This window comes from Aplidium turbinatum, chromosome 18 (genome assembly GCF_918807975.1).
Source record: "Aplidium turbinatum chromosome 18, kaAplTurb1.1, whole genome shotgun sequence".
Lineage (NCBI taxonomy): Eukaryota > Metazoa > Chordata > Ascidiacea > Aplousobranchia > Polyclinidae > Aplidium > Aplidium turbinatum.
In genome coordinates, this window is record NC_137489.1 from 19,516,214 (window position 1) to 19,528,184 (window position 11,971).

The 11,971-nt window shown below is 38.8% G+C and overlaps 1 protein-coding gene across 1 annotated transcript; it reads left to right on the plus strand.

The window, feature by feature from the left end:
- LOC145787758 (tripartite motif-containing protein 54-like) lies at positions 1-11,971 on the plus strand. The gene is made up of 7 exons (XM_082599576.1): positions 1-195; positions 458-645; positions 1,699-1,794; positions 2,333-2,485; positions 3,783-3,947; positions 6,853-6,993; positions 11,583-11,971. The coding sequence occupies exons 1-7, from the start codon at positions 111-113 to the stop codon at positions 11,736-11,738; spliced, it is 984 nt and encodes a 327-aa protein (XP_082455702.1). The 5' UTR covers positions 1-110; the 3' UTR covers positions 11,739-11,971.

Genomic DNA, 11,971 nt, shown 5'->3' on the forward strand with positions numbered 1-11,971 from the left:
AGAAAACAAATGCATTATCATACATAATTCAATAGCCTACATTTTTATATTGTTTCTTGTAGTCAAAGTTTGTAGCTCATCAGCAATCGCACAAGTTGAAACAGACAAAGATGAGTGTAGAAGCCTCCAATCTTTATATGTCCATCGCCAGCTTACGGGGTGGGAGAAACAACCATGCAAGTACATCGCATAACGGTGAGAACCCTTTCCTCTACATCAGTAAGACTGATCGATGTTATCAGATGGATTTGCAAAGATTTACAAAACGTGCTTTTATTTACTTTGTAAATTTTGCTTGTTTAAGTCACAAATTTTTTCACATGTTTTTACAGTAAATTATTAGCTTCCGCAAATGAATTTGAGAGTGATATGGACTGCGCACTTTCAACAAAAGCCAAAACAAACACTGATAGCTCAACAAACTTAAGGACAAAGTAATTTATAAAATAATTTTTAGATCAAAGTGTCTGCTCTCAATCTACCACTCAATCAGCTGCATCTTTGGAACCACTAGAGGCTCCTTTGGAACTACAGTGCCCAGCCTGTCACCAGCTATTCGACGCTCCGGTGTTCCTTCCATGTTCTCACACTTTTTGCAAGTTTTGCGCCTCCCACCTCATCCAGTCAGCTGATCCTATTTTGCAGGTGACTTCCTAGTTGGGACAATAGGTTGCAGCATCTTTTAAGATAGAATTGACATCTAACTGTGCAGTATTTATTTTACTTGTCGCATCAAGGCTAGTACGTGGTGTTGAACATTTAGATAGAATGAACGGGAAGGCATGAAAAGCCAATCTCCATGTCCATTTTCATGTAGCCAATAAGCGTCCTGCCAAAGTTGCAACCGCATAAGTGCCGCACCGGCGTGGCTACTGAATGGTGACGTCATCTTTCAATAATTTCAAATCAAACAACAACAGCGATGACACAGTTAACTTTTGGTTGGAACGTAAGAGCTGGCGCTAAACACTTCACTTAAACGCAACTGCAACTCTCGTACTGTTCATTGAATACTATCCCTGACTATCCTCAGTAGAGATATATCACCATCATTCTTTAGTGATGAAATCAAATTGCAAGTCGATTAAATCGACGCAAAATTATGATCATAATGAAATGGTGGAGGTGATTCTCCTAGCTAGGAAAAGTTACAACTTTGCATCACTGCAATGTCTAGAGAGATTGAAACGACGTAAAAAGGTAACTTTTGCAGACTGGTATGTTCTTTAAAAGCTTAAGGAACTTTCAGTCTGAACACTGCGTTGCCGTTTGAGATAATTTCTTGTCAATTGTATTTTATTGCAATTCTATGGTGACACGGCACAAGCATTGCGTATAGCCATCTCATTCTTATAGTTTAAGTCATATCATCTAATACCAACAAGGTATAGCCTAAACAAGAATTCGTTTTTAAGTAGGTAACTTAGCCTAGTAAAGCTCTTTTCCTTTTGTTTTAAGGGAAAGGTACCTGGAACTAAACTAAAAGTAGACCAAAAGATGTTTTCTCCAAACATTGCTCCAAACATTTTTACCAACAGGCTATTGCAAGTTGACGGAAAAGCTTATTAAATCCCGGATCTGTCATGGTGGACCTATTGCCAGCTACAATGACATACGAGACTGTGGGTCTGTGTTATTGATCCGCATTAGGCATGAGTTGGATAATTTGACGGAAATATATCACTTTTGTACTTTCAGCAAAGAAGCAGATTTTTGTGTCCAACTTGCCGGAACATCATCAAGTACGGTCCAGATGGCGTGGAGAGTCTTCCATTAAACATCAATATTGAGCAGGTAGCCTACTCTGGTTAACATAAGCTTTAACGAGACACAAACCTACTCGCCTATATGAAATCAATAAACGCTTCAGCAAAGATAATCTTTATTAAGGAAGTTAGGACATAAGTAGGCTATCTTTGTTGCTCATTGTATGGATTAAAGCGAAAGCAAAAATATTTTAAAGTTTGCTTTCTTACCTTATGGGCAAACGTGAAATGATGACACAGATTCTTTTGTGTGTTGTTAATTGACTTTAATTCCACTAGCCAACTTTGTGCCTTATTTGCAAACAGCTGAACATAACGAGTTTGTTTGACGAACCTACAGCTAAAAACCAGTTACAGCCCCAAGTTTTGATTAAAATTTTCATCGTCAGGATATTCCATGAAATGGAAGTTTTATAAATTCAACCGCTTGCAAAATATTTTTACTGCTCCACAACTCATCCGCTTAGTTTTCATGCTTAGACTTTAAAACCAGCTATTTCGTGGGTTGTAAACTATATTGAACGTTACTAGTAGATTCAATTAACTATATTTTGATGATATTGCAGGCAGTGAAGCGTTTTAAGAAGGAGATCAAGGTACGATTCCCTCCGTGTTCTCGTCACTTGGAGTTCCACATGGAGAAGCTGATGTTTTGTGAAACATGTAACATCGATCTTTGCCCTTTATGTTCGCTTGATGAAGTCCATAAAAGACACAAAGTGGGTTTCACTTTACAGAGTTGTCTAATGCTTCTTAATTATCAAGATAAAGCAATTTAAAATTTATTTAATTAAATAATTTTATCATCCTATTAACGTTTCCCCTAATTTTGAATTCTTTAATTGCTAAAGCTAAATTGCATTAGAACAGAAGAAACAATGTAGATCTACTGTGATTTGTAAAGTGCATTTACAAGCGTTTGATGGCCGTAGTCAAAGCTTCCAATTAGATGAAAGTTAATCTGTTTGTCCTTCTGAAATATACCACCTAGCGTCTTGTTGGGCTTAATTGTGGCCACGCAGCCAGTCGTAAGGTACCTGCAACTAATAAGGCCCGCTAATTTTCAAACCTCAATATTTTTCTAAATTCTGCATAGTTTTGAACGAACCTTGGAACGAGGATACTTTGGGTCTATCTAAACAACATATCTATGAAACAAGTTTCTAAGTAAAAGGGGTTGTAAAATATTAAAAAAATAAAAAAAAATCTCTAGCGGCCTTATTAGATGCACGCGTTGTGAATAAGGCCCGATTTGAATTAGCACTAAAAGTGATGGAAAAGGTGTATTTTCACAATAACAACACCACAAAAAAAAATTCTAATTGACAACACAGGCACATAACTAATAATTAAATACACAGAGACAATTGTTTCCTCCCCCGCCACATGCTCCATTTTTTTAAAAAGCGACATGGTGTTTTTAGATATGGTAGGGATGATAAAGTATTTTGATTCTGAAATCATGATATTTTCATTGCAATAACAAATTGGATTAATGGTGTAACAAGAATTTGTAGGTCACTCAAGTCTTTAACCCTCACTTTCTTAACCAGGGGTGCACAACGTTACCCCAGGGGCCCATAGGCCTCATTACCAAATTAGCCTAGTCTGATCATCATCATCAGTCTTGCTTTAATTAGAAAAAAAGTTCAAATTTATTGGTTTTACTGCATCAGCATGCACATATCTTTTACATAAAATGCAAAAAAAAACGGAAGTAAAAGCGGTTTGTTAACTGTAGAACAGTCTAAAATATGTGAAAATTAATAAAACCACTCAATTTCAGTCCCCCCAAACTTCAACTTTCCGTAACTCAAAAAGTTCTCAACTTTAGGCTGTGAAACTTTGCCAGTTAGTCTCAATTCACCATAGCAGCAATCAGATCTTCCAATTTTGTTTAAAAGATTTGTAACAACGGAGATCCAGGGGGTGGGCCTTATTACCGGCCGGGCCTTATTAGCTGCAGGTGCCTTATGATTAGACATGGCATGCATTTCAAACTTCACTTTCTTGTAGGTCGCGCCAATTACGGTGTTAAAAAAGTTCAAGGCTGTGAGAAAGCGGTTGAAAGGAACGACCGATGCTTTGACGGGAAAGATTGAAAAGATAGGAAGCAACATTCTACTGACGGAAGGATTGGTGACTGACATCAGCGACAGGGGATCTGTGCTCAAGCAGAGAGTGAGTGCAACACTTTTTTGATTTTTTTTTACATAACGTTTTGTTAAAAGATTGATTGAGATAGGATAACAAAAAATGTTTATTTTTACAAAAACTGACATAGGCTACCCTCAGGGATCCCTGGCTACCCTATCCGTCGTTGTGTTTATTACACATACATGCTGAGTAGGCTGCATTAACTAATTTGTGCCAGGGAGAACAAAAGTACTCGAAACATACACTAGGCCAGTGCTCTTCAACCGGGTATACTATATACCCAAGTGTATACCAGATCAAAACTAAGGTATACAGCTGGAGAAGGGTATACAGCTTAGATCTGTGATACTGGAAGTCCCAACAGAGACAGCAATTGGCATATTTGTAAACTTTTAAACGGACCTACTGGTGTGCGGTTATTACTCGCCAACCTGCTTTGTGCTTTTGAAACAGATACGTTCATTTTGGATGCGTGTGCCGTGTGGTTCGCATTTGACTTTGGGATTGTTGCGTCATGCGCAAGTACGGGCTTGTGATGAAATGACCTCCTCTTCTAAAAAAACTTATTCTGCACTCAAAGGTACGGTGGCTATCGCGAGGGAAAGTTCTTTCCCGTGTGTTTGAACTTTGCGAACAATTAGAGGCATTTTGGTGGCTTAGTGGTTAGTGGTTAGTGCGCCCGCCTCTGAATCGGTAGGCATGGGTTCGATACCTTGTCGGGTCATACCAAAGACTTTTTAAAAATGGTACTGAATCTAATTTCTGCTTGGTACTGAGTAATGGAGTGGATTCGGGTAATAATGTACTCAGTTGCGCCTCTATACGGCTGCATTGACACTGTCTGCTTTGTAAAGCGCTAAGGAGTAACGCATTCTGCGATGGATACAGCGTTATATAAAAATTAACATTATTATTATTATTATTTTACACTGAACAAAGACCCAAGGGCTTCCAAGTTTCGTGAATCGTGACATATTCTGGATTGCAAAATTGGCATACTTGGCGTCGATTTTTGATCGTTTGAACCAAGTGAATATCAGTCTTCAAGGGAGAGGAGGTGATATATTTCGGTCAACTAGCAAGATCAATGCGCTGAAGATGAAAACTGCACTCTGGAAAGAGAATGCTTTGTCGAGGAACTTCAATGACTTTCCTGTATTAAGTCAATACATGAAAGAGTCTAGCTGCGAGTTTGAGGACGTTTCTACTGAAGATAACTTGTCTGCCCTTATTGTTGGTCACCTGAAATTACTTGCTGACAATTTGACTACGTATTTTCGTGAAGATAACGACCAATATGTCTGGAAGCAAACTCGTGGAATATCCAACCATTTAATGAAGAACCAACTGAGGATGAGGAATTATTGGAACTACGGGCTGATTTAAATCAAAAATACTCATTCCGAGAAGTGGATTACACAGAATGTTGGGTATCTCTTTTTGAATTTCCCGAATACGAAAATCTCACCCAAAAAGCCATTGATGTCTTGGTGCAGATGCCTACCACATATTTGTGTGAAGAAGGGTTTTCCAGTCTTGTTGAGATCAAGTCAAACAAACGAAACTCGATACTTGGCATTGATTCTTTAATGCGGGGAGGAATAGAGAAAGAGCTAACACCACGTTATGTCCAACTTGCCGAACAATGCAACAACAAGCTAGCCATTAAATCAACTTCAATTTTGACGTTTTTTGCACTTTTGCACTTTAGTTTCTTGTGCCCAGTTCAAGACTACTATAATCACTTTAACAAACAATTAATTAATTATTAGGTTTTTTTACTTCCTGTGCACAATTAAACATTGCTATTTGTGAGGTATACGAAGTTATTAAAAATTGAAAAAAGGTGTACCACGGACAAAAAGGTTGAAGAGCACTGCACTACAAGGCTACAACTGTAGCGTCAATTTGACACAAAACGATTAACAAAGAAAAACTAGCAAGCTAAAAGCGATACATGAGTGTGCTCTGTGTCATTGTTTTGCAACAAATCATGAAAATCAAAACAAAACTGTGGAAATAAAACTTCTGTAATTCACTTTAACATTTGTCTATACCGGTGTAACGGTCCAGGAGTTACTGCGGTCCAAAAGTTACCGCGATGCTGCAGCGTGGCAGTCTAGAAATGACGTCAGACCACAAATGACCAAAGCTGCCCGGCGCATCCGAAAGCAATACAAAAACAAAAACTTTGCAACTAAGTTTTAATGAGTAGTTGCTCTCAAACTAATGGACACCTTTTCATTTAAGATTAATCAATGCTTAAAATTGTCATTGTAACTTTTTGAGCAGTAAGAATTTCAATAATTTTCAAAAAAATTAAATAATTATATTTGGCAACCCTGGTAACTCTTGGACTGCGGTCACTCCTGGACCGTTACACCGGTAACGCTACATAGGCTATATGTAGGGAGTAGGCTATGCGGGTATATGCGGTAAATATGAATATGCCTAGGTAATAGGTTACTAATAGCCTACCTTTGGAAATAATAACACTTCATGATTGAAAACCTGATGTTTTAGGCTAAAAGAAAGACGAGTTCGGATATTCAGATTCAGCGCCCCAAAATTAGTTCTAGTCTAAACGATTCGAAAGTTGGTTCGTTTACCTGCGTCTATTCTTATTACTGTAAGCCTACAGTAGCTTGCCATGTTTTATTTTTGTACAATTTCTTAAGCTACATACCGGTAGCTTACTCATTTGATTAAATCACCACATGTTTCATCAGAAATGGTCTACCGGGTAGGCCTACCTAAACAGCAAAGCTATCATCATGTGCGGAGAGAAAGGTTGACTGTCAATTGCAAACCTATCGGAATATATAAAAGTTGCTTCTAAGTTGAACAAACTGCGTGTTCTAAAACTTGTGTAAACAATTGAAACTATTTGATTCACCGGTTTTCCTTTGTCAATGATACGATTGTGCAGGTGGACAAAGAATGCGACGCGATGCTTGCTCAGATCGAGAAGCGGCGGCAAGCAATGTACGCAGACATCGATGCCATTATTGAAAGGAAGAAGGGAAGGAAACAGAAAAAGATCAAAGGACTGAGAGTAGAATTTAACCAGGTGAGAGACACTAGAAAGAGGGAGTAGTCTGGGAGCCTACGACAGAAGATTTCACCCCATAAGGTACAAAAGGTTTGACCCCTTGAAGTTACTGGGGTCAACCATGTCACTCACAAAAAGTATGGAAGATTGACCGCACCGGGTGGATCTGGACGTTAGAGCCCCCTAAAAAGCCCAAAAAGGGGGTTAATTTCACCCCATAAGGTACATGGACCAAACTTGGTGAAAACGAAGTTCTATGTCAGGATATCACAAAAATATCAAATCTAACAATATTTTCGGGTGGAAAGGTGATGTAAGACCCCCCCGAAAGTGACCCCCCGGGGGGTTAATTTCACCCCATAAGGTACATAAACCAAAGTTGGTCAAAACGAAGCCTTATGTCAGGACATCACAAAAATATCAAATCTAACAATATTTTCGGGTGGAAAGGTGATGTAAGATGCCTTCAAAGTGACTTCCCTTAATGTGACCCCCTCGGAAGGTGTATTTCACCCCATAAAGTACATGGACCAAACTTGGTCAAAATGAAGTCTTATGTCAGGACATCACAAAAATATCAAATCTAACAATAGTTTTGGGAGGAAAGATGATGTAAGACTCCCCCTAAAATGACCCCCCACGGGATTAATTGCACACCATAAGGTAGGCTACATGGACTAAAGTAGGTTAAATCATGGATCACGGTTAAATCGAAGTCTTATTTCACGGCATAACAAAAATATCAAATCTAACAATATTTTTGGGTGGAAAGGTGATGTAAGATGTCATCAAAGTAACCCCCAGAGGGTTTATTTCATCATAGAGTACATGGACCAAACGTGGTCAAAACGAAGTCTTATAGGTCCTAGGACACCACAAAATATCAAATCTAACAATACTCTCAGTTGGGAAGATGATAAAAGACCTACCCAAAAGTGAATCTCCTCCTATAGTTTAATTTACTTCATTCCTTACTCGAACCAACCTTGGTGTAACGGAAGTGCTATGCCAGGACAGTACCAATGGATTAAATCTAAAAATATTTTTATTTAGGTTTTGGTGAAATACATTCACAAGCTGTCCCATGATGCATGAAATGAAACTATAGCCTAATTTACAAAAAGTTTTTGCATAAATCATGTTCAGTCAATCGAAAAAAGGCAACAGGACATGACAATACATGGCTTTGTAACACCAAAAACAGAAAGTACATGAGAAGCATATAGGCTACAGTAGCCAGAAAATTGATCAAAGATCTTGATACGACCACTAAATGTTGAATTAATCGAACAACTGACTATCCAAATCAAAACGTTTCGAAGTGAACCATTTGGAACGTTAATTCAGGCAGTAATGAACATTTTCCAGCTGCTACAATAAATAACCCAATAAACCCAATGTAGTAAATTTTTGTTTAATGCTATTTGCTTCATGTCTCTAATCAGTTATTGTAACTGTTCATTCATAAAGAGATTGTTTGTGTAAATGTAAACGGTCGTTTCTTTATTCTTCATTGTCACTGCTGTCGCTTTCACTTTCTTCGTCTTATTCTTCGTCTTATTTGGATAGTCAGTTGTTCAATTAAGTCAACATTTAGTGGTCGTATCAAGATCTTGGATCAATTTTCTGGCTACTGTGGCCACGGGCGCCGATTCCTATAGGACAGTGGGGACATGTCCCCACCATCTTTTTACATGTCTCCACCATCTTTTTACATGCCCCCATCATCTTTTTACATTATTTTTGTAACGTAAAAGGGAAAATATTACCCGAATGTCACAATTTTACCAGTCAAACGTTTAAAATATATTGAAAGGAGGGGACAACATTTTTGTTTTATGCGAGGAAGCCCCAACCGTAGTAGAAATGTTTTATTAGGCAGAGAAACCCTGGTGTAACTCGCAAATTGTATTTAATTTGGTTACGCCAGGGCCACACAGTGCAACGTTTTAGAATTACTTTGAAAGAGTCGTACAAGCATGTAGTGCAGTAAGTGTAGCTTGTGTTACTTTTGTATAAGGAAAAAGCTATTTTTTCAGTTATTATTACATTGAGGTTAAGAGCTGCTGAAATGTCTTTACCGGTTTGGCAAAAAATTGTATATAGGAAAATTAGCAGTTGGAAGGCTGGCAGGCAGCTTTTTTTCAATTGAAAAAACTCTTACCCTACCCAATTTTTAAAAGACTTGTCACGTTCCAAATCGTCTTCAGTATGGACATGGCCATGGTCAACCTCTTAAACTTCAAGATCGATCGGTCAGAGTATTTTGCAGTCATTGACAGCTCGCAGCAAAATCTTACTGACTATTTCAAGTCGACCGATCTTGAGCACTACAAAATTCTACAAGAATCACTCTTTAGTGGAAAGCTACAATGACATTTGGTAGACGATTATCTTCAGTTCTTTGACACAAAGTCCCTTGCACAAGATTTTCGAATGATATTCAAGAAGATACCATCCGCTGTTCGGCAAATGTTTCCGCAAGTGGAACTTTTGCTCATATCACCAGCCCGCTCGTGTTCAGCTGAACGCTCATTTTCAACTTTGCGACGTATCAAAACTTTGTTACGATCTACCATGACACAGAAACGGCCAAATCATGCAATGGTCTGCTATGTGCACAATAAAGTTTTGAATTCGATCAACCTTCATTACAAGCCAAGGATCAACCAAGACTTCGTTTTTAATTCGACGGAGACTTGTTGCCGAGTTGCAGTTTTTAGACTTCTGCTGTCCAATGCTGACACTGACAATTAAAATACATCGCATTAGACTTGTAGCCTATCTACTGTAGGCCTATTTGTTTGTTTGTTGAACAGACCCCAATCTTTCAGCTCGCTTCGCTCGTCTGCCCTTTCTTTCCTAGTAAATGTCCCCACCAATCTTAGAGAGCGATCGGTGCCCATGACTGTAGCCTATATGCTTCTCATGTACTTTCTGTTTTTGGTGTTACAAAGCCATGTATTGTCATGTCCTGTTGCCTTTTTTCGATTGACTGAATATGATTTATACAAAAACTTTTTGTAAATTAGGCTATAGTTCCATTTCATGCATCATGGGACAGCTTGTGAATGTATTTCACCAAAACCTATAAAAAAATATTTTTAGATTTAATCCATTGGTACTGTCCTGGCATAGCACTTCCGTTACACCAAGGTTGGTTCGAGTAAGGAATGAAGTAAATTAAACTATAGGAGGAGATTCACTTTTGGGTAGGTCTTTTATCATCTTCCCAACTGAGAGTATTGTTAGATTTGATATTTTGTGGTGTCCTAGGACCTATAAGACTTCGTTTTGACCGCGTTTGGTCCGTGTACTCTATGATGAAATAAACCCTCTGGGGGTTACTTTGATGACATCTTACATTACCTTTCCACCCAAAAATATTGTTAGATTTGATATTTTTGTTATGCCGTGAAATAAGACTTCGATTTAACCTACTTTAGTCCATGTAGCCTACCTTATGGTGTGCAATTAACCCCCTGGGGGGTCACTTTGGGGGAGTCTTACATTATCTTTCTTCCCAAAACTATTGTTAGATTTGATATTTTTGTGATGTCCTGACATAAGACTTCGTTTTGACCAAGTTTGGTCCATGTACTTTATGGGGTGAAATACACCTTCCGAGGGGGTCACATTACGGGAAGTCACTTTGAAGTCATCTTACATCACCTTTCCACCCGAAAATATTGTTAGATTTGATATTTTTGTGATGTCCTGACATAAGACTTCATTTTGACCAAGTTTGGTCCATGTACTTTATGGGGTGAAATAAACCTTCCGAGGGGGTCACATTAAGGGAAGTCACTTTGAAGGCATCTTACATCACCTTTCCACCCGAAAATATTGTTAGATTTGATATTTTTGTGATGTCCTGACATAAGACTTCGTTTTGACCAACTTTGGTCCATGTACTTTATGGGGTGAAATTAACCCCCCGGGGGGTCACTTTCGGGGGGGTCTTACATCACCTTTCCACTCGAAAATATTGTTAGATTTGATATTTTTGTGATGTCCTGACATAAAACTTCGTATTCACCAAGTTTGGTCCATGTACCTTATGGGGTGAAATTAACCCCCTTTTTGGGCTTTTTAGGGGGCTCTAGTGTCCAGATCCACCCGGTGCGGTCAATCTTCCATACTTTTTGTGAGTGACATGGTTGACCCCAGTAACTTCAAGGGGTCAAACCTTTTGTACCTTATGGGGTGAAATCTTCTGTCGTAGGCTCTCGGTCTAGAGTGACTGATTATGACTTCCGGAGAGCTGCCCTAACGTGCGTTGTTCACCCCGAGAGTCGAACCAGCGCCGCTTGATCTTGAAGCTTCTTCGTTGCAGAAGGCACGCACCAACCAACTGAGCTGTCGGGTTAAATGCATCAAGCTGCCAACTCGTTTGTAGTAGGCTACGGTACCGTCAGTGTAGAAAAATCAGAAATAAGTTAACAAAAATCCATCGTCCACTGCTGTTAGCTTTGTTCCATTGGGGTATAATCAAGCTTAACGTTTCTTCTATGTTTGAAGCAAACCTTGCAATTAACAAAAATTTAAACAAAATGACGGCGAAAAAAAGCAAGGATCAGTTTGATGGTTGTTTCGTAATTGTTCAGGCACGTCAGCTCCTCCATGAGGTCGAAGATGTTCTGAGCACGGATGGACCAACAGACTTCCTCAAAAAGCTCGACGAGGTTGGCCTGTCCTCAAAAGTTGAAGAACTGAATAAGCTGATGACGCAGGTTGGACATGACGTCGCCCAGCAACATTAAGCACATTCCCTTCTAGTGTTGCGCTATCTGGTGGCCAAACAACAGACTTTCAATGTTGATTTTGAGACTCGATGCTGACCACTTCTACAAAACCTGTCAATGCCGTTTCTGTTTACTTGTGTTCACGTTTTATTAAAAACTCAGTTATAATGTGAACGAAGCTAAATTATTTTATAGTTTCCTCAAACATGTAACGAAAGTACAAGTACAGACTCGTTGTGTAAAATCCACTT

Excerpts from the sequence above, each read along its gene's own strand:
- LOC145787758 (XM_082599576.1), top strand. The coding sequence starts at position 111 with ATGAGTGTAGAAGCCTCCAATCTTTATATGTCCATCGCCAGCTTACGG. Across the intron at positions 646-1,698 it reads CAGCTGATCCTATTTTGCAG|CAAAGAAGCAGATTTTTGTG; the intron begins GTGACTTCCTAG and ends TTGTACTTTCAG. Across the intron at positions 3,948-6,852 it reads GATCTGTGCTCAAGCAGAGA|GTGGACAAAGAATGCGACGC; the intron begins GTGAGTGCAACA and ends ACGATTGTGCAG.